Source organism: Amblyomma americanum, chromosome 6, assembly GCF_052857255.1.
Source record: "Amblyomma americanum isolate KBUSLIRL-KWMA chromosome 6, ASM5285725v1, whole genome shotgun sequence".
Classification (NCBI taxonomy): domain Eukaryota; kingdom Metazoa; phylum Arthropoda; class Arachnida; order Ixodida; family Ixodidae; genus Amblyomma; species Amblyomma americanum.
The window spans coordinates 126536883-126558721 of NC_135502.1; the positions used below are offsets into that span (position 1 = coordinate 126536883).

At 49.4% G+C, this 21839-nt stretch overlaps 1 protein-coding gene across 5 annotated transcripts in view; it reads right to left on the bottom strand.

The window, feature by feature from the left end:
* Positions 1–54: 54 nt before the first annotated feature.
* LOC144094069 (uncharacterized) overlaps positions 55–21839 on the bottom strand; it is a 205692-nt gene continuing 183907 nt past the window's right edge. For 3 of the 5 annotated variants that reach the window (XM_077627946.1, XM_077627944.1, XM_077627945.1), the window contains 4 exons: positions 13364–16029; positions 11431–11539; positions 9644–9792; positions 55–1842 (listed from right to left, as the gene is read on the bottom strand). In XM_077627946.1, the coding sequence (XP_077484072.1) occupies positions 1430–1842; positions 9644–9792; positions 11431–11539; positions 13364–15728 (3036 nt within the window). In that variant the 5' untranslated portion in view covers positions 15729–16029 and the 3' untranslated portion in view covers positions 55–1429. Of the gene's footprint in view, positions 1843–4770; positions 4803–9643; positions 9793–11430; positions 11540–13363; positions 16030–21839 lie in introns of all 5 variants that reach the window. The other 2 variants (XM_077627947.1, XM_077627948.1) reach the window with 1 other exon arrangement.

Consider the following 21839-nt stretch of genomic DNA (forward strand, 5'->3'; position numbering starts at 1 on the left):
GGTCTGGTTGAAGCTGGAAACACATGCGCTCACACACACAAATGAACATTAGTGTAAGGCTTATATACTTTGACATGTTTATTGCCTTGCAGAGACACTAAAATACACTCACATTGACATTTCTTTTTCTTTTGCTTCCTTTTAGTGCACTTGGCCAAAGCACATGTATAACAATTGCGCAACAGTCTTCAATTCGCGCAACCACGTATATATTGCAAACAGCTTTTTCTAAGATAACAGGCTGTTATGCATGACACTAGTTATACATTCCCGCAGTTCGTTGCAAATAAAAACAAGCAGGGGGGGAATTACACAAATTCACCCGCACATTTTGAAAAAGTGCTCTTTATGCGTCTGGACATTTGATTCATGCACGGCGCTTGTTGCGCTTCCGGTACACGTGACTTGGCTCGCTCCCGGAACTGGAGCCAGGGAGGCATCTACCCATCAGATCCGATACACTACAGGCCCTGAGTCATCTGGAATCTGAGGAGGAAAAAAAAACACCCGTATTCATGTGTGTCTGGCACATGCGTTAACACCGCTGCTGAACAAAAAAGCACCACTGAAAACACGGGGAGGAACACAGTCTGCCCCCTCGTGCTCGTTTTCCCACACAACAGAAAAGGCAGCGAGAATGAAACCATCAAGAACAGAAAACTTAATTTGAAACAGATTGCACTCGTAGGAAAAGAAAGAGCTCAGAAACAAGACCATTAAGTAACAAACAATCATTTAACTAGCCAAACAACCAACAAAAGATGCAACAATGCTGATTTCTGCACTTTTCGTATGCAGGCAAAGCCAGCGCTTCAGGCAAAATTGGCCGGATGAGAACAGGGTTCTCTATATTGCCTTTCAAGCAAGAACAGTGAAAGAAAATGAAAGAAAAAAAAGAGCTCACTGCTATAAGCTTCCTGTGAACACTAATTGCCACTCTGTGATAACCAACAACCAAGGAACTTCAAGTCATGACACATTCCACTCGGGGTAGCCAGCAGATTCCAACTGCCTGCCTTAAGGCAGGAACAACAACAACAGCAACAACAGAAATATTAATGCAAAGAAAAACACCTAGGTACTCTCAGCCAGCTTCCACTAAAACAGGAAACAGCACAGCATGCATACTCAGCAAAGCAACAAAAAAAAAGGCTAAAGGACATATTCCCGTAGTCATCAGCTTGGAATGTCACCACAATGCTCTCACACATCCATGCTAAGAAAGCAGTCAGAAAGAAAAAATGAAAAAAAAAGGTCACCAGTATTCCAGTTCATCCACGTCTGTATCTGTGCATGTGTGTGTGTGTGTATGTCTCAGCATTCTCTTGTCTGCATGTAGACCCGTTATGAATATCACTTCTCTGAAAAGCCGGGCAATGGCCGCAGGCTTGTGAAGAGAGGGAGTGAGATCTTTGCTGCGCCTTTCTGCTCACAGCGCCGCCTCAAAGCAGAGCAGCTTTTTCTTTAAGAGGACACAACTTTTCTCCAGCCGGCTCCCGTCCCCAGCTGTCGAGGAGAGACTCGGCAGGTCTTCTGCGAGCGACCTCCGAGACGGTGAAAGCGGGCTTGGCGACTCGCCGCCATTTCTGCTCTCGAAGCTGCGGTCGTTGTTGTTGGCCTCTGCTGTGCTGCTGCTGCTTTTGACCTTGGCCGTGAGGTCGCGCACGGCACCACAGCTGAGGGCGTGCTCGCCGAGCAAGGTCGGGGAGTCGAAGCCCCGGCCGCACGTGGGGCAGGCATTCTGCTGCCGCACCAGGTGCTGCCGTGTCTTCTCGTGCCGACCGAGGTCAGACTGTGTCACAGCGTGGTAGCTGCAGGCACGGCACACAAACTGCCGGATTCCTGCCAGTGTGGAGAGACAACAGAGCAAGCCTGGTTACAAGTTGCTTTCCCATCAGACAAGCACAACAGACAGTGTGGAGTACTCCAGCTCAAGCAATTTTCCAGATACTCTTTTGCGCCATTTATGATTGTGACCCAGAACAAATGTCTTTCAGCCTAAATAGCATATAGAGCCTTCGAGGAAGGCAGTTTGATAGGTTACGAATGAAAAACAGCAGTGGTCAAATTTTTCTACACACATACAAAACATACAAACTGCAAAATATTTGGAAACCACAATTTAAACGCAAGGATTCATGAACTGAACACGTTAGCGATTGTGGAATCATTTTGTTTTCGAAGATAAGCGCGATGCATTACATTCATAAAAAGAAAAAATAGCAAACTCTGTCAGGCAGAAAATGGCGGAAGCTCACTCTTTCATGAAACATGTCTTGCTGTGCTTGGTAGTTAGCATAAAAAAGTGTCTTATTTGCAAAGCGAAGGGTGCAAATTCACCTGAAACGAAGAAGTTAGCAGTAGCTAGAGCACACTTAAAGCTGAGAGTTCGCAATGTATACAGATGTGTGCAAAGCGTCTTGAAGGGCTAATGTCGCAGGCCGTGCATGGGTTTCGACATGCACCACAGTGGAGTGCTCCTGATCAATTTCAACCACCTAGGTGTCTTCAAAAGTGCACCAACGTTGCACATCACACAGGTGTCTGTCATGTTTTGCCTCTATCGAAATGCAGCCAAACGCCATGGCCACCGAACCCCTGCAGGAGGTACTCTTTTCACAGACTGCTGTAAGCATTTAACAGTTATTTTTTCACACACTTAGTTGTTACTTCTTTATGTTTTGCTTGCTCTTGCTTATTTGTTTGTTTGTTTTTCATTTCCTGTCTACTTTCTTGTGCTGTATCTTCGTTTTGAAATGAGCTGATCAGCCTGAGCCCATTGAACTGAATACCATCCAGGAATCTGTTTTGGAAGAACGTCGCGGAAAGGCATATGTGAAGTCGAAGCGCAATCAAAAGCTTTAGTAAGCTCACAGGCCCTGCAAGGCAGCAACATTTCGATGACCATGAACATAAAACGGGGGCACAAGACACCAAGCATAGTTCAAATTATGGCATGTATGGTTACAAATAGTATGGTTTGCAATGCACTGGTGGTGACCATGGTGCGGTTTGTGTTTTACAGCACCTGAATGAGCCACAAAGAAAGGCTTGCCTTTTGAATGGCAGCTAAATGCATACCTTTTCATCACCATGGCCTCCTGTGACATCATGAAAAAAAGCTCTTTACTATACCTAGCATGTTACAAGTCAGAGTAAGACTGACTGTGCATCTGCATCACCCTCGTGTACAGCACCTGAACAGTGCACACCAGGTAACAAAAAGTGAGAACTAAACAGGATTTCATGGTTTTCCGGCAGCATGCTTGTGCCCACCTAGCTTGGCTGTACTTGCACGCAAGTGTTACCTTTAGAACATAACAGCTTTAGCAAAATGTCACTTTCATTGCAAGGCAGTACAGAGTTCATGTGCTTTGCACAAGGGTGATGCAGACCGTATACTAAACATTGTCCTTTTTAAGTGAAAGTTCAACAGATGTTGTACAGTACTGAAAAAGTTTTTAAAACATAACAGTTGTGTGAGACGCTGGAAGCAGCACTGCCAATAACAAGCAACATGCTACTGGTACTAAATTCCAGCAGGTTGCCAAATCTATGAAAAATGTGAATTGCTGTGAATCCTGGAGTTAGCAGGTGTATTGCATGGGCTGTATGTTCAAGTGCAAACTGGACGACTCAACTGCAGGGTGGTTTGGCTTGTGCCATGTTTCAAATGGCAATCCGAAGCGGCTCTCTGGATTTATGAAGGAACAAGATATATCTGCCCCAATCCAATCAGAATTCAGGATCTGAATCCAAATCGCCCATTGAAACATGCTCTTCAGTTCACACAGCAAATACACCATTAGGGTGCATGGTAATTTGGATTTTGCATCAGTCCAGAATTCTTCAAACTTTCTGTGCCAATGACTTATAAGCAAGGATTTGCTGCTTATATACAAAAGAGCTTTCAAATTCGTTCACAGTGAAGCTGGCAGCAGATTTCTATTTCCAAGGACCAGTCAGCAGCTTTCCCTTCAATGACTGTTTCATTGGCATGCCTTTATAAACACAGAGTTTAGCAAATGCGAGTGATGGAAAACAAATTTACTGCAACACCACATCATGACTTGGTTGCCTGATACTGATATCAGCGAATGAGGTGTGCCCATTACTCCAACACTTCTCTCATGCCGGCAGGCATTTGAGCTAAATGATTCACACAACGTATCGACAAAATTTTTTTTCTGCACATCGGTGTCCCATGAACATTAGCAGCAAACAATACGTTAAAAAGAATATAAAGTCGGAAGAAAAAAAAATCAGCTTTTTTTTTATGCCTCTCTCATTTTTCATTGGTAAAAGTGACCCTTAGGACTGTCCCACACAAAGTAGGTGGTAAAATGTTTAGCACACCATTGAAGAAAGGCACAGGAAGGCGTTCATTCCGACCCTTCAGTGTTGCCATGTAAAAAGACGAGTTCAGATTTCTCTTTAATGCACCTTTAAGCTATAAGCCCCAGCGCAACTGTAGTAAACAGGCTGCAGATTATTGAGGCAAACTTAAAATGAAAATCTTGCATATGCAACCATCTAAAACACATTCTGCGAGGCACTGACTGCCAAAAATGTCTGGCAAAGTAGGAGAAGTTAGCATTAAGCATTAATGCACGTTTCCTCCCCATAGCAAATCTCCAGTTTTCATGAAAATTGTGATCCACGGAATAAATGTTCATCTTAAAAGTTCAGAGAGAGCATCATCGGAAGCACTGGACAGGAAGGTGAACGAAATGCATTTTCACTGCCCAATAAAAACAGCACAGTACTTACAGCTCAGATCAACTTGAAAGAACAATTCCCCGCTGTGTGAAGGCAGAAGGAGAGGACAGAAATAGAAATGACGATGAAATGACACGAAGAAGAAAAAGGCAGATGCAAAGCAAATCGTTGTTTCTTGGGAGCAGGGAAAAACGGGCACTGAGAGAATTACCATAGGTTTGTGCATTCTTCTCTATTTTACAGGAGGAGAAAAAAAAATTCACCTGCCTGTCCCGCCTCCTCAGAAAACTAAAGCCTAGCTGTACACCCCGCTTGCTGTAACTGAGCAGTTGTACACATCCTTGACCAGAATCACTTGTTTTTCATGGTAGAGTCAAACCTCACTATAACAAAATAATGGATATAATGAAGGAACAGCTGTTCTCCTCCGAAGCTCCACATAAGCCCCATATTTGACATCTCGTTCTTACAAAGTAAAATTTCCCTACCTTCAGGGATCCTCACTGACCATTTTGCACAGAATACGTCAATTCGTAAAGGTAACACTTCTGTACCGATTCAATGCGGTAAACAAGTCACCGGGCTTCAACCTGCTCTGTCGAGCACCATACAAATCATGTGGAAAATTTGCCCTGCCTCATGCAGACCTGCATGGAGTGCACTACTGGACATTTCGCCAACTTCGGCGCGTGGTTTGACACTGGCACTCCCTTCTGTGTCAAAGATTGGGTAAGTGGCCGGTTGAACGATACCACACTACGTCAATCTGTGCCTTGACAGAGTCCCAAGGTTATTGCATCTTCCACATTTTCCAACCTCCTCACTGCACATGGCTCACTGCGAGTGCGCTCTGCTTCCTTGGTTAGTTCCATGTGCAGCGTAGCTTCCGTTTCTTTAGAATGGTCGCATGGTTAAAGTTGTTTGGTAGTGCACCAAGTGTCCTTGACGGTATCGAGGTCTCACAGGTTTCACAGGGCCAAGCAGCAGAAAATGAAAGCGGAAAACAATTTCTGTTGAATAGAAGGTGGCCGTCACAAAAGCCTTCCGTCTTATGTGCGTATTTTCCACACGACACACCGGTCGTACAGGAAGGTGCTGTGGCCCACGTGCTCATGAGCTGTGTGGCAAAGCAAACAAAAACAGGCACTAGCTACGAAACTGCCGATGCGCGCCTTCTTTTACATCGGCCTGTATCGGTTTTAGCGCATGGAAAAATGGAGCGAGATATAATACATCTCTCCCAGTCCTCTGACATCATTCCTCTAAGTCCCATTTAAGGCCATGCAGACAGTGGAAAAATATGTTTTTTTGGGTAATAACATGGCTCTTGCAGGATATTGATGACAATGTTGGTGGACGCCAAAAAAAAAAAAAAAGAAAAAGGTGACCCGTGTTAACTAGTAATGTGGTCAACTAAATTCTAATATTTCAGCACTGTGGCTCAACAAATTTCAGCAATTTTACGTGCGGTCATGGCGACGCCCATCTTTGCATGTCACTCCGTTGTGCACATGCCATATAATCTTCTCTGCTCCCCTTCGGCTGGAACAGCGAGGAAGGGAAAGAGGTGGCCACGAAACATGTGCACCAAGGTGTAAAGTGCAGAGATGGGTGCCACTATGCGCTCACCGCCGGCACGTGATTTTCCAACCGCACATGAACTTGCCGAGATATGTTGAGCCACAGCGCCGAAGGTAATCGCATTTTCGTAAATTCTAAAAATTGACATGGTTATTCCTAATGGCCAGCTACAAATCAGCAATCTGCAATAGTTAGGATGTTAACTGTTATAATTTAGTTGACCAGCTTATGGCATTCTCAGCTGTGTGGTAGGCACTTGGTGCACGTGTTGAAGGCTCCCACAACACACATCGGCGGCATGCTAAATGCTGGCCATGTTCTCCTCGGTGTACACATTACTCCCGTTGACATCAACAAATGCAAACGAGGTCGCAAACCACTACAACAAAGCATCGTCTATAATAAATGCCAGAGCCCCTTTTCGCTAGAATGAGGTTCAACTGTACTTGTGTGCTGTTTCATGCTTAGCATGCTGCATTTGCAAGCTGCCACACCTTTCTGAACTTCTGTGGTTGCTTTACAAAGTATCCAGTCACCCACTGAAAAGAGACTTGAGGCTGAAATATAAAATTTAGTCAAGTGATAATACACATATTACAGCCTCGATAAGCCAAGCGGTCACTATTGAGAAACTGAAAACAGAGAATAGCAAAAGTTTTATTTTCTGCTACCCTTCCACCACTGCTGCTGCTGCCAAAGCCTGTGCATGAACTGCATTACACTGTGCTGTTACTTTGCTTGGAATATGAAGTTTAGTATAACCATTATGCACTCCTCGATTTTAAGCTGCTCAACAAAAAACTAGAGCCGGAGCCATATTCACCCTTCACTTATGAAATGCTGCAGAAATTTGCTGCCAACAACTATACAACGAAACAAAAACTGGAGGGACGCAGCAGTGTTAATGGGTCCCTTCACCGCCGGGGGTCCTCCTCGTGTATCACTTCGCCTAGGATCTGCCAACATGCTCATACATGCGTAACTGGTGATTCTCTACTTTACATTCATAGATCACGGAAAGTACTCATGCCAATCCTGGTGCAGTGGTTAAGTGGCATGCCACTGGCTCAGCAGGTGGCTATTTCAAACACATCCACTGGCAGGGTTCGTGCGACCCATGCTGCTCTTCCCGAGCAACCTCTCGCGACCAATCTTTAATTTAACGGCCACCTGCCACGGTGGGCAGGTTGTGGTGATGCCACAAGGTCATGTGAGGTGACAGGTGCACCTCCTGCTTTTAGAATGAAAGCTCTACTCCTCCCATACAAAACCTCAAGGTCATGTCACTCCGAAGAATGACCTTCGAGCGCCAGAGCGGGGGTGTGACTGCGACATCATACCATGCGACTCCTCACGCCTCAGCGCACGGAGCCAGCGGCATTCGCTCGCTTTTGCAACTGCGTTAAAGGGACAGTGAGGAGAACACTATCAACTTTTTTTTGGTAGCAAAATCAGATAGTTCGGCATTTCATGGCTTTGTTGCCGCTTGTACATGAGCAAAAGATGCATTTATTTCAAAGAAATTTGGATTCGAAGTTGAAAAAGTTTTTCCCGCCCTACGATTCCAACTCAGCGCACTCTTATGACGTCACAGGACGGAGTGACGTGAAATGTGACGTAAACGCAGACTCCATGATTTCTGGCACCTAGCGGTGCAGTCTAGCAGCAGCCAAAATGAAAGCTACCGCCACCGCACGTTGAAGGCATCTATCAGGAAGTCGCTACCGTCGCTTCGTTTACGTTTGCACCGCGTCTTGCCAGCGTTACGATGGATCCCGTTCCTGAACCTGCCACCAAAGTTCTCACAAAAACTCTGGCCTGCATTTCAGTGACCTCAGCCCCACAGAGGATGCTTTTGAAGAAGCACGGTTAGGTTAGGTGCCGGTGGGTCGTTTCCTCCTTCCTCAGTGAGCAGCCATTGCCAATTAAATATCTTAATCCCAGTGCGGGGAGTCGCGAGGGGCGAGGACAAGGTCGGCACGTCGCGCCCATCGGAGGCTGGCCGAGGCTTTGGGGCCAATGGATTGTGATCCCTTGAAAGGCGCAGTTGCACGGTGCAGCAGGCAGCGTCGAGGAGGTTTCTCACGGTTGCACGGGCCAGGTTTTTTTTTTTTTTGTTCCCACAAAAAATGGATGGGTGCTCAAGGGCGCTCGCATTTAAAGTTGGCGGCTTAAAAGTAAAACCGATGCACGACGCTTCAACGGGTTCCGCAACGCTACGCACCAGTGCTTGTGAGTAGCCAGCACTGTAAAGACGGACTTGTTTCTCAAAGCTGCTCTGCATCGTACGGGAACAGCTTTTCATGAGCACTGCCTGGATGGCAGAAGAAACAATGCCTCGCTTAATCAGTTTCGAGTGAGCACTGTCATGCAGAAGAAGACCCTTCTTAGAGCGAGGGTTGTACGTCCAACATAGGTAAGTTAGTTCAAAGCTAAACAACAGGTCCAAACACTGTACAGCCTTGCCTCTCGGAGGTTCACACGTAAAGTTGAGTCCCCCAGAATGGGATTTGAAAAGGGCGACAATGTCAGAAGTAACGCAGTCAGCAGAACCAGGTGGGCAACTTTTGAGGACAATCAGAAAATCGTCCACATACCAGAAGACCGAATGGACCACAGTGCTCGGGAGAACCTGGCTAATGCGCTTATGGGCAGTGGCCAGGTAGATGTCACACAGGACTGGCGCGATTAACGACCCGATGCATATGCCATTCTTTTGCACGAAGTACTGACCGCTGTGCTGAACAACAGTAGATTCAAGACAGAACTCGAGAAGGCGAACGAAATTGTCGCTGCTCACACCTGAGCTGTTCAAACGCACTTCACCTGACATTTGGATCAGATCGCGCACCGCTGCGTATAGACCACTGTGTGGAACGGAATAAAACAAGTCTTCAGATCTTGCCTGCAGAAAAAGGGCTCAGAGTGGAACATACACAGCAGCAGTAGCATTTTTTTTTTTGTGCTCCTTACTCCTCCACTCTTGCAACTTTGAAGACACTCATGCTTGACATGCACTAAAGTGGGCTTATATGCAAAACTATTAGGAAAATAGTAGCAGCAGTGTTACCACAACATTTTCTTTCTGCATATTCCCATCACCATGGTAGGTTATTTTTGGTGTAGGCACTGCACAGTAATGCAAAAAATCAGGCTACAGCGGCAGAGTGTGGCAGGATACACAATTTTTTGCAGTGCAGACCAATAGCCCAGCAATTCCATCACTGCCGCAGGGCTTTGCTGTCATGCTCCATTCAGGAAGGAGACAGCTCAGCCATTCACGAGCCCAGCACGACCCAGCCACCCCCTCTTGAGAATGTGTCAACAGATCAAGTGGACATACCCTCATGGAAGTCCATGTGCCTGTTGAGATCGGAGGTAGAAGAGAAGGCCTTGTAACAGTAGGAACACGGGTAGATAAACTTTCCATCAGGCCCCATCTGGGAAGTGCAGGCTTCATCTCGGCCAACGGGTCGCTCAGCTGTGTCCAACCTGACCGGGGGAGGGATGAACAGGCCCGGTTAGGACAGGTTAGACTGGTTGCTCAATAGTTTGCTGCAAACCTGCTGTACAAATGCATCTGTTACGGCTGCAGTCAGTACGCAGCCATACCTTTCACAGAAACAAAACAATGCCAGCTGCTATGTTAAATGGACAGTGAGGTCAAATAGAAGTTGGCCTGCATCAAAGACGTACTGCATTCTAATCACAAAGAGGCCATTCTCAGCGAAAACAGAGCTTTTATAAGCTCGAAAAGACAAAAAGAAAAAGAAAAATGAAATGCAAGTGGTGGAAATGCACTATCCGATTTCACAAGGGTCCGTTCATGATTAAAAAAATAGCGCAGAGGGAACACGATGGACACACAGGACGATGCAGAAAAGCGCCCTGTGTCTGTCCTTCGCATTCCCTTTGCGATATTTCTTTCATCATGAACATACACCAACTTGGCCAACTTTTGGTACTGCTTAGCAAAATGCGCGTGTTGAGAGCGATTTTTGGGTGTGAATTCCAGAGGCTGCACTACACTGCCATTCACTTCAAAACGATGGCAGTAACGACATCATGAGTCTGAATTGACTGGCAGGAAGAGTTTTAAATTCAATTTTGTCGCTAATAAATGCATCTTTTGCTGCCAGATGCATCACCAACACAGACAGAAGGAGCCAGAGAATCAATTTTTAGTGAGAACAGTATTTGGATGGAGTTGTCCCTTGTGTCCCTTTAAAACAAACAAAAAAATAGCACAAGGCCCAGCAGACGATCATGAACCTTTGCAAGCCAATACTGCACAAGCTACAACAGCACAGACGCACTACTTTGTGCCAGCAATGCTGTAGCCGTTGTTGTTAACTGTGCTTCATCGGCTGTTAAGTTAGCTATAGTCAGATACAAGTCAAGAAAAAAGCGGCTTTTCCTCGTCAAAGGGCCCCCTTCCAGCCAATGGAGTCGGCAGATTCTCATGAACCTGCCAGCATGACAATCCAGGGAGTGTAGTGCCAATGTAGGAGGGGGACTAGTCCTAACAATGCAGGGGGAGGACTATTTCCTTTCGTCTGCTACTCCCTGCATTGTCACGCAGATGCTTTTTTTTAAACTTATAGTATCCGGACTATTGCAAGCATTGTGTACTCAGGCTGAAATGAAATTATGTAGCGATTAGTCACCTTTTTCAAAATTAACAGAATGACTTTAACACAGTGAAGATCAGGAAACAAACTCAAATTAGCTTTCTTAGTTTCGTAGTTAAAAGGCAGCACTTTGCTCAAATACAGTAGTGACAACCCAGACATTATCAGGAAAACACGTGCGCATGCTAAAAGGCAAAGTGGAAGCGATGACTCTGGTCATAAAATTTTTAGAATAGCTGAAAACAATCATGAAGTCTTTTCGACCAGAATGCATGGCATGGGTGACAATGGGCATTTGTGGCATGGCAATGGCCCCTAAAGAGGCCTTGATTATAAGTGCACAGGATCCCATGAAATATCATGATTACCACAGAAACAGAGCGATGTAAAACAGACAATCATAAAAGAGAGGAAAGTTCAAGATAAAAGCTTTGTAAATGTATATGAAACTGAAAAATCCTGCAGTTACCCTTTGAGCACCTTATTGGTGACCCCATACCTTGGGTTGTATGCTGACATGAAAGTCCCATGACCCACTGTGCCAACTTGGTTGCTGTTGTTGTCAGGGCTGCCGACTTCCCCATTTTCACACCTGCCAGGGTTATTTGCTGGAAGTAAGGCAGAAGAGGACACTTCAAGTCACAGAGAAAATATTGCGCTGCAACATCTCTTATACACCTAAAACAAAAGCAGCTGCCATGAATGATTTTGAGAAAGTTATACTGTGCACATAATAAGTACACAAAAAGTACAGATCGACCTTACTTTTGATAATTGCCTAAGGTGTGCGTGTGTGTACACGTGATATTTTTGTCTTTCGTAAGTGTAGGTTTAACTGTGCACAAATTTTGCGTCTCTTGGCAGTTTGTTGCAAACATACCTACATATTCAACTCATCTTCATGTTCTTCGTACATTTTGTGCATTGCTGTAAACAAAATGAAAAGCATCAGTTTCTGCAAAGCCTACTCTTCCAGCAAGCAAGCACGGCATAACCCTCCCTACAGTTGGATACAGCTCAAGAAAGAAGCAGCAAGCACTCCTTAAAGGAAGCCCTCGAGCCAAAGGCATCAGCTGTTTGTTGTGACGTCGTGGTTGATGCCATTTCACGGAGGCAGCTGCCAACCAGCTGTGGGATTAATCGCAATATCATGACATATGGTCGATGCCACCGGCTCGAAGACCTCCTTTAAGGGGTGCTTGCTGCTTCGTTCTTGAGCTGTATCAGGCTGTATCAGGCACAGGGTTATGCTGTGCTTGGTTGCTGGAAGAGTAGGTTTCACAATAAACTGATGTCTTGCATTTTGTTTACAGCAATGCATATGTATACATGCAGAGGATGAAGAGTTGAATATGTATGTTTTGCGACAAACTGCCAAGAGAAGCATGTACAACTAAACCTGCATTTACGAAAGGCAAAAACTTAACACGCACGCACGCGAGCGCATGTGCACGCACGCACACACTTTCTCTCTCTACAGTAAATAACACTACAAAAGATACACCCTTTAATATATATTTCAGCCTAGTGTTCAGGCATCACAACAAATTTTGTGCACCCGCTCTAATTGAAATAACAGCTAACTGCAGGAGGTCAGCATAAGATAGTGAGACTTCAGCATAGCAGCGTTCACAAATATGGCATCCACGAACTCCCTTCTGCAGTAGGGATTAATGGGGTTTTTGTTTACCAAGGAAGCTAAATAGTGCCACTGAATCTGCTTCCCTTCCTCATCGTTCATAGACAATGCTGCTTCATCTCTTTTCTCAGCTGTATCTGTAGATGCGAGCTGATGACAAGCAGAAATACCGCTTAGGTGTGTTTGGCCTCCTGGTTAGCTGAGGAGGTCTGCAGATTCCACAGTGCAGCAGGCAACTTATACGAGACGGGGTAAGAACAAGGAGACTTTCTGCAAATCTTTTGTATGTCCTGCAAAAGGTCTGCAGAGCTTTAGCGGCTCACGATAGTTAAGGCCCAACAAGACAAATGGACACATATATTCTTGTCATTGGTAGTCCTGCAAAGGCCTGCAGAGTTTTAGGGGTTTGCGATAGTTAAGGCCCAACAAGACAAATGGACACACATATTCTCGTCATTGGTTTCACGTGTAAAAACTGCTGTGATAAATATGGACACAGTTGCAAAAGGGGAAATAGAGGGGAATACTGGCAATATGGGTGTCAACAATGTATTTCTAGTAATACCAAATTCAACTTGGACGTCACCACATAAAAATCTAGACATTAATGGCTGCCTATAAGCAAGACAATAAAAAAGACGTACAGTTGGCTAAGTTACAAACATCACTTCTGGCTCCAGGAGCAGGTGTTTCCAGGCGGTACGTTTGGAAGCTGATCGCGAAGAGCTTTTTACCGCAACCCAGACAAGAAACTGCTGCCAAATCACCAAGGGAATGATATTCTGAATCTTACCAGCTGCTTTGCCAAGCTGCATCCAGGCTGCCATTTCCTCCTTAGAGTAAGGGTTTACATCATCTTCAGCTACTCTTTCATCACCGGTTTCAGATCCGATCTCTCTGCTTTCACTGGCACCTTCTTCCGCAGTTTTATCCCTGCCGCAGTCTTCAGAAGTTTCAACAAATGTTGGCCCGTAGCGCATTGGCCTTCCCTTCTTGCGCCTGTTGCCCGTTGGCCGCCTCAGCTCTTCATTGCTAGCATCCAAGTCTTGCGAGGACAATGGCGCATCAGTACTGCGCTTTTCATCCATCTGTGCTGGTTCAGCAGGTGCCATGGGCACCGGCTCCAGAGGATATATGATGGTCTTGTTGTCCTCTTCCCCTTCTTCTTCTTCAACCTTTCTCTCTGCCTCAGCTAAGCAAACAGGACTACCAGTGTCCTTCATGCAAAGTGCAACAGGCATCTCTGGTGCCAATGGGCTAGCTCCCTCCTCTTCAGACAATTCTGGATTGCTGCCATCCATCCTGTGGTCCTCTTTGAAGCCATCAGGGCTTCCGTTCTCGGTGAAGCCACCATCATCCCCTACTCTTATGTCGTCCTCGTCATCCAGGTCGCCCTCAGCCTTGTCCTCAAGGTCGTCCATGTCTTCCAAGTCATCGTCGTCGTTGTCGTCCTCTTCCTTGCTCTCGTCTACAGTATTGAGCATGTGCACCGCTGTCTTCTTGAGGAAGGACACCAGCTTGAGTGAGCCCTGGGGGTTGCTGGCGAGGTCGCCTTCGCCGTCGCACCCGCTGGCAGCGACGCCCCCGTTGGCGCCGCCGGCAGGCGCCGCCGCGGCGCGGCTCCTAGCGGCCGCCGCACGCCGGCGCCGTCTCAGCTGGTCCCGCTGGCTTACGTCCGAGTGGAAGCGGATGATGTGGTGTCGCAGGTTTCGGCGCTCGCTGAAACCGCGCCCGCACGCCTTGCAGTAGCACGGCTTGACACCCGTGTGAATGCGCTCGTGGCGCTGCAGCGAGAAGATGCGGTCGAACGACTTGCTGCAGTAGCTGCACTGAAAGGGCAGCCGCATGCCCGCCTCCTGGCTCGACGACGGGCACGAAGAACCCCCACCACCGCCCTTGGAACCGACGCTGGTGCGGGGCGGCAGAGGCGGCGGCGGCGGAGGGGCGTGCGACGTGAACTCCGGCATCGAGGACGTCGAGGACGGCGCCACCGAGGTAGTGCCTGGCATGGCCAGCGGCAGGCTCATGGCAATGTTGGGTAGGGCCCCCGGCTGGAGAAAATGTCCCGCCGCCAGCGCACCCAGCTGCAGGGCCTGGTCGAATGAGACCCGCGGCTCGCCAATGAGTGCGTCCGGCAGCGGATTGAGCACGGGCAGGCCCGCAGGCGGCGGCGGCAGGCCAGCCTTGCCCTCCATCACCTGGTGCACCTGCTCATGAACCAGGAGCTGGCTGCGCCACTTGAACACGGCGCCGCACTTGTCACAGTGGTGCTCCTTCACGGCACGCGTGTGCGCCTGCAGGTGGTCGCAGAGGCCACGCAAACTCGGCTGGGTCTCCCCGCAGATGCCGCACTTGTACAGGGTGTACTGCTGCTCGGTGAGCTGGTTCACCACGTCCACCTTGCTCGCCAGCGGCACCTCGGCCTGGAGCTTCATGCTGCGCCACGCCTCCATGCCCAGCAGCGACGATGAAGGCGGCAGGCCCGAAGCAGCCAGGCTCATGCGTGACAGCCCGCCGACGCACGACGTCGTGGTCGGCACGTCTTGCGATTCGGATTTGACCACTCCGTAGCCCTCAGGTGAGGGCTCCTCCTTCTTGATCGAGGACGGCGGCTCCCTCTCGGCCGCTAGGCTCGCCGCGTCCTGGGGAAACTCCGGAGGCACGTCCGGCTCGGACCGAGACGACGACCCGTCGGCCCTGGCGTGCGGCGGCAGCGAGAGGTCCTCCTCGCGGCCCTCGCTCGCGTCCGGCGGATCGCTGCAGAAGGCGGCACTCGAGGAAAGGTCCGTGGCCGGCTGCGCGTCCCTCCGAAGCCTCGAGAGGCGCGGCTCCACCGCGGGCGCCGCGCTGTCGTGCGTGGTCTTGATGTGGAAGCGCAGCGTATGCAGGTACTTGAAGCCGCGGCCGCACTGCTCGCACGAGTAGGGCTTCGCCGCGGGCGTGCGCCGGCTGTACGGCTTGGCCTGCTGCTGGTGCTGGCGCAGCACGTGGGCCGCGTACTGCGCCATCAGTTGCTCGGGCGACTGCTGCTGGTGGTCCATGCTGGCGTAGAGGGCTGGGGCGCTCAGCGACGACGGCACCGCACGCGGGTGGATGGACGACGAAGAGCTGCTGCTGCTGCTGACATGGCTGCTGGCGACGTCGCACGGCAGAATCATCGCACGAGGACCGCTGCAGCTGACCGCGCAGGGAAGGGACTCTCCGGCCCGCTCTGCAGGCGATGACAACACCGAGTGAAGTACGGCTCCCGTCTGCTGACTGCTTCTCAACAGATTCCGTCAAACATCACCGACGGTGTGCACTGCTGTCTATACACTATGAGGTAGTAGGTCGACGAGTTAGTGAGTAGGAGTGGCACTGAGATTCCCCACTTTTCGTGTTACCCGTATAACGACGATGGCTTCTAAGGCAGGCACAGCTTTCGAAGGTGCTTCGCGTCGCCCATGCCATGCAGCAATCCTGCAAAAGGCCAGAAACACAATATGGCTATCAGGCAACGTCCTTGCTGTTTATTCTCTAAAGCGCAGACAGGCAACATTCATTAAACATGAAATACTTTCACTCGGCTGGTTTCAGCACAAATTTTAACCAAGTCCATATGCTAGCCCATGCAAAGAAAAAAGAGGAAAGTATACTAGACATAAGAAGAAAATTTGGAGGATGCTTAAGCTTCTTTGCGTTTAAGAGCAGGATGGGACAGCATGTTGCAACATTGCCAAGGAATCTATGGAACTGACCCCCAACTGCGCCTTAAGGGAAGGAAAATCCCTTCCCTTACAGTGTCCAAAAAAGAAAAAGAGGAAAGTATACTAGACATAAGGAGAAAATTTGGAGGATGCTTAAGCTTCTTCGCCTTTAAAGGGACTATGCAATAAATTAATTGAGATTACGTAAAGGAGACCAGAAATAGGCACTTCATCACTCGTCACCCCAATGCAAGAATTTATAAGCTAGCATCAATAACAACGAAGATATAGACGATTAAACATTACGCTCCTCCTCGCACCCCTCAACTCTTACACGCGGGGCACCAGACAAAAATAAAGAAAACAGCTCTGGGACTGGGCTCTGCCCATGAATACGTCATCCGCTGACGTTACTTTTGCAACTTGCGGTTGTCGCTCCTAGCACTCCAGCAGCAGTGTGGGCGGCGTGATTGCGGCGCGCGTCGGGTTTCTTTGCTTGTCGTCTGTTGTAGTTACCAGTAATGGACCCGGATCTCAAGGCGCGACTGCTCTCTCTCACGGCCGCGATGGGCATCGAGCCCTATGCGTTCACGCTGTACCGGCTGAACGCCAGCGACGACAGTAGCGACTCGGCGAGCCACTGTGAGTGGCTCCGGAACTCCCGACAAAAGGAGACGACAAGAGGACAATTGAAACCATAGGTCTCCTCGATTTGGCTGCACTTTCTGCACCAGTTCAGGAAGTGCGGCACTCTCGCACTCGATTTGACAGTGCAGCTAGAGCCACCTGCACTTCGGCACTCGATTTGGCCTCGTGCTGCACGAGTTCTTCTGCACTGCTGCACTAGCCTCCCGGCGAGTTCTCTTCTCGTGCAAGTAGTGCAAGGTGCTTGGCGCGCTCCGTAGCAGACGGCTCCGCGGCCGCTTGTTTTAGTGAGCGGCGTTGAGACCATGTTTGAGACGGCCGCGTACCCGTGAAAGACGCGGCATCTGCGCCGGGCCCTCACCAAGCAGCTGAAATGACAGTGCGCGTATACGTGTGTGTATGCGCGCGCGTGTGCGCGTGTCTGTGGACGCGTGTAAGCGACTGGCTGGCATGGCGCACGTACGTAAGTACGTACTGCGTATGGGTTCGCATCTTTCTGTCCAGCCTCGCACGCACGTTGCTTACACCATTTCTATTTTGTGTGCAATTATTATTATAGACGCAGCACGATGGAGCGCTTCCATAAGAGGCAGATTGTGAGATGTTCTACAATACGTGGGTGATCGCAACGTTTGTGGCTCGCTGCGACGTCAGTACCTCCGCTTACGACAGCGACTGGGCTTGAGGTCGCCGTCAGCCCACACCTTTGCTTGCCACTTAGCCTCTGTCAGTCACGTCGCCGTCACCGTCCGCCGGAAGTGAACGCGATTGAGTTCAAATATAGATCTGGCAACTCTTGGCGGACAACCGTAGTCACTTTTCGATAGGACGGAAGCAGCCTGAATCACCCGTATGGACTGTAAAAGATTGTCTCGAGCGGTAGTCTGAATAACCTGTCTAATTAATTGTTGCCTCTTCAAAGTGCCCGTTGAATCAGTGACGGTCGACCGGCCTGCGCCCCTTTAAACAACACAACGGAATGAACGGTGTCAAATTCTTCACCACTTTTGGAATTAACAAAGTTCATAGCCGCTCCACGAGATGTGCCACTTGGAGCAAATACACAGCGTTCAATGCAGCTAGCACAATCTCGCGCATATGTGAAAACACGCGACAAACACCAACACGTACATGGCCGCAGCAGACGAAAGTTTCTGCACTTTTGCACTCGATTTGGCCGCTGCACCGACAGCACTAGTGTCGGGCTACACTCGCGCCGCAAGAACTGGCACTACACTGACACGGCACTTTTGTGAACTAGTGCCGAAAGTGCAGCCAAATCGAGGAGACCTCATATGCGCGAAGGCAATGCCCTGGCTCACGCTTGCCCGAGAGGCTCACGCGGCGGCACGAGCAGACGATTTTCACGGCTACCGGAAGTGTGCCCGTGACGTCGTGGCTGCCGTGGCTCCAGCGAATGACAGCGTGTGGTGGCCTGGCGACGTCATGGGTACAGTGACGTCTTTTTTCACGATTTTAGTTTGAAAATCGGTCCCTACACCAATCTGCCCGCGAATTAAAAACACGGTTTTTAAAAATTCATGATAAATTGCCGGCTCAGTTCCAAAGACTCATACTTGGTGTGAATACTCCTTAGCATCATTTCTAAGCACTGAAAACATTTGCAAGCGACTTTTTATTCATGGCATAGTCCCTTTAAGAGCAGGATGGGACAGTGTGTTGCAGCATTGCCAAGGAATCTACGGAACTGATGTCTGTCTCACAATTCTCACTGGTCAGCCTAACTGTGCCTTAAGGGAAGAAAAATCCCTTCCCTTACGGTGTCCACCGAGATGCGCCATTTTTCGCTCAAGGCCAAAGACGCCAACCACACCAACTTTTCTGCAACATGAGCTCATTAGCACTGTCGCGTTAAAAAGCCGCGGTTTTGCTACTCAACCTGGTTAGAGTGCGAAAGCTGTGGTGTATCGGGCAACTAGACGCCCCTTGGCGTCTGTGACGTTAAGTGCGTTCCGCACGCGGATAGGCAGCGCGCCCAGCATACGTTAGTGTGTTCTGCACGCGGGATAGGCAGTGCCGCGCTCAGCATACATTAGTGCGTTCCCGCGCACGGGATATGCAGCGTCCAGCACCGCAAAAGGCGCCCACGTGCTGCGCAATGTCAGTGCACGTTCAAGATCTCCAGGTCATCAGGAGCCCACCACTACAGTACCTCTTTCTTCTCTCAGCCATAAGGATGTGAGACAGATACTGCGCCATTTCCTTTCCCCAAAAACCAATTTCATTTTCCTTTCTTCTTTCACTCCCTCATTTATCCCTTCCCTTCATGTGGTTCAGACATCAGCCAATATGCGAGACAGATACTGTGCCATTTCCTTTCCCTAAAAACCAATTTTCACACCAATGAGGCGGCTGCGTTTTTATGGAGGAAAAACGCTAAGGCGCCCATGTGCTGTGCAATGTCAGTGCACGTTAAAGATCCCCAGGTGGTCGAAATTTCTTCCTTTCTTCTTTCCCCCGACCCACGCATCGCGGGAGGTGAGCGCATCGACAGTGTCACCGGCTGTCGCGCACTTACACGATCACAATGTGCAATGATCCTCCGCGCGCGCATTGGCTGCGTGTGGCCCGGGGAACGACGGGTGCGTCACGGAATCGCGACGAGTGATGTGTGTGACGGATGCGGTGCAGTGGAAACACTAGAACATCTGTTCCTTCGCTGCTCCGCGTTCGCCGATGCTCGTCGCGATATGCTCGCGGCCGCAGGGCATACTACCAGACTCCATCGAGACGCTATTGTGGCCGCAGGGCAGTGCGCGCACTCGTGAGCGAACTTTGGTGAGCCTCTATGCATTCCTCGAACACACGGGCTTGACGTCCCGTCTGTTCTCCGTCAGGTAGTTACACGCAGTGACCGAACGCTCCGCGAGTTCTACCTTGAACGAATAATAACTGGACGCCCCACTCCAGTTGTAACCTACACAGTGCTGTGCGCGTGTGTGATTAAATTCCTCTAAAATGAACTAATCACGCGCGCAACCTGGACACATTTCTTATTGTGTAAATAGTTTGTACATATTTCTCCCCCTATCACCTCTTCCTGTCGCATCACCTCTTTCATTTCATTTCTCCATTCTGCCTGCTATCCTTTATTTCCGCTGCCCCAGCTCAGGTGCTTCAGTATCGATGGCAGATGCCGGGGCTAGCAAAAATCTTTTCCTTCCTTTTTACTATTATTTTTTAATAAAACCACTACCACCACCACCACCACTCCCTCCTTTGTCCCTTCCCTTACGGCGTGGTTCAGGTGTCCAACTATATATGAGACAGATACTGCGCCATTTCCTTTCCCCAAAAATCAATTATTATTATAATTATTATTCATTTCAACCTGGCTGAACCCTGCAGTGTGGTGCACTCTTCAATGATCACGTGTATATATGAGCGTCACGAACGCTGCCACACAAACGCGCAGACCAATCGCGGAAGCGCGTGCTACGCGGCGTCGGAGTGGGTCCTGTTTTTGAAACAGCCGTCGAAGAAAACTACGGCATGCCAAAAGTTTCCATCTTCTGTGTAGTGGGCCCCACTGCGGAGTGCTAGGATGCGCCTCCCCTCCTAGATCGAGATTCGGAACGCTGTCGATGCACTGTGAGCCATGCGGCCGCGCTCTGAACTATCGACAAGGGCTGTGTACCCCGACAGCACCCAGCGCAGATAAAGTGACGTCAAGAAATGGCTTCGTGTTGTTATTGTCTCATTTCAATCGCTATATGTGTACACTCGGGGACAGCTTTCGGTAGCTACGCAGAGGAGCGCGCGCGGCTAGCTCTCAGGCCTGCGTCTTGGGCTCGTGGAAGCCGGTGTATCGCACTCGTCGCCACAGAACGCTGTGCCCGAGTGTAGCCAAGCGCTTTCGGCATGGAGAATATATAAAAATGTACACATGTGAGTGATTGACTCCATTAAAAAAAGTTTCTCCATACTATAACCGCTCGCTTTCACGCGAGGAGAGATACAGCACAGCTTTCCACCATTGCTCCACTGGCCTTCTCTCCCTCCCCCTCGGTTTTCTTTCCGAGCCACGCTGCAGGCATATATGAGCAGCTCCAGTGTGACACGCTTCGGCCATCAAACGTCCGTTGCACATTTATTTATCTATTTTTGTTTCATTCTGCAGCACAGCGCGTGGGACGCCTGGCTCTGTCAGCCCTTGTACCAATGAACTCGGAACATCTGTCGCAGCGCTGTCAAGGTTGCAAGGCGTGACACCGCCGCGTCAGTATTAAAACGCGTACTGAACGGCGTTCGAATCGCAACGTTTCGCGAGGACGCAGAGGATGAGCAAACCCGGCAGGCTGCCACGGCTTCTCTTTTTCCCCAGCAGGGGCGCGTCGTAAATGGCGCAGAAGTGGTGACGTTGGCCATCTAATTATGCGGGCAGATTGAGACGATTTTTTGAGACTGGAAAAGGTAGTATCAACACGTTTGAGACAGAAAATGGCGGCTGTTTACATCGTCGTATACGCGGGTGACCGCGCGAGCAACGGTGTCGGAGGGTGCATGAAGACGACTTTGACGCGCGGGAGAGTTATTTCGAGGAGACTGCGCAGTGTCTGTGCGACGAACTCGCCGTTGAACTGGGAAGTGCGCGGGTGAGTGCGCTGTCAGTGGTGCGCGCTGCGCTTCTTCGCCTCCGGTGGGTTTCAAGGCGCCGTTGGAAGTGAAGAAAACGTCGGCGCAGCCCAACCGACTGTGAACAAGCCTTTGCGGCGGGCAGCGGAGACCAATGTCAACGTTGGGTAACAGAAGGGGGGTGTTCGCTTTCCGAGGAGACCCGAGGAGAAGGCGGCGGTGAAGGAGGGCGTCCTTTGCCTAAACGTTCGCCGCGGCAGCATCTCCGGCGTCGTCGGGTGTGTCGATTGGGCACTCATCACTATCAAGGAGTCTGGGGGCAGTGCTGCGAACGAGCCGCAA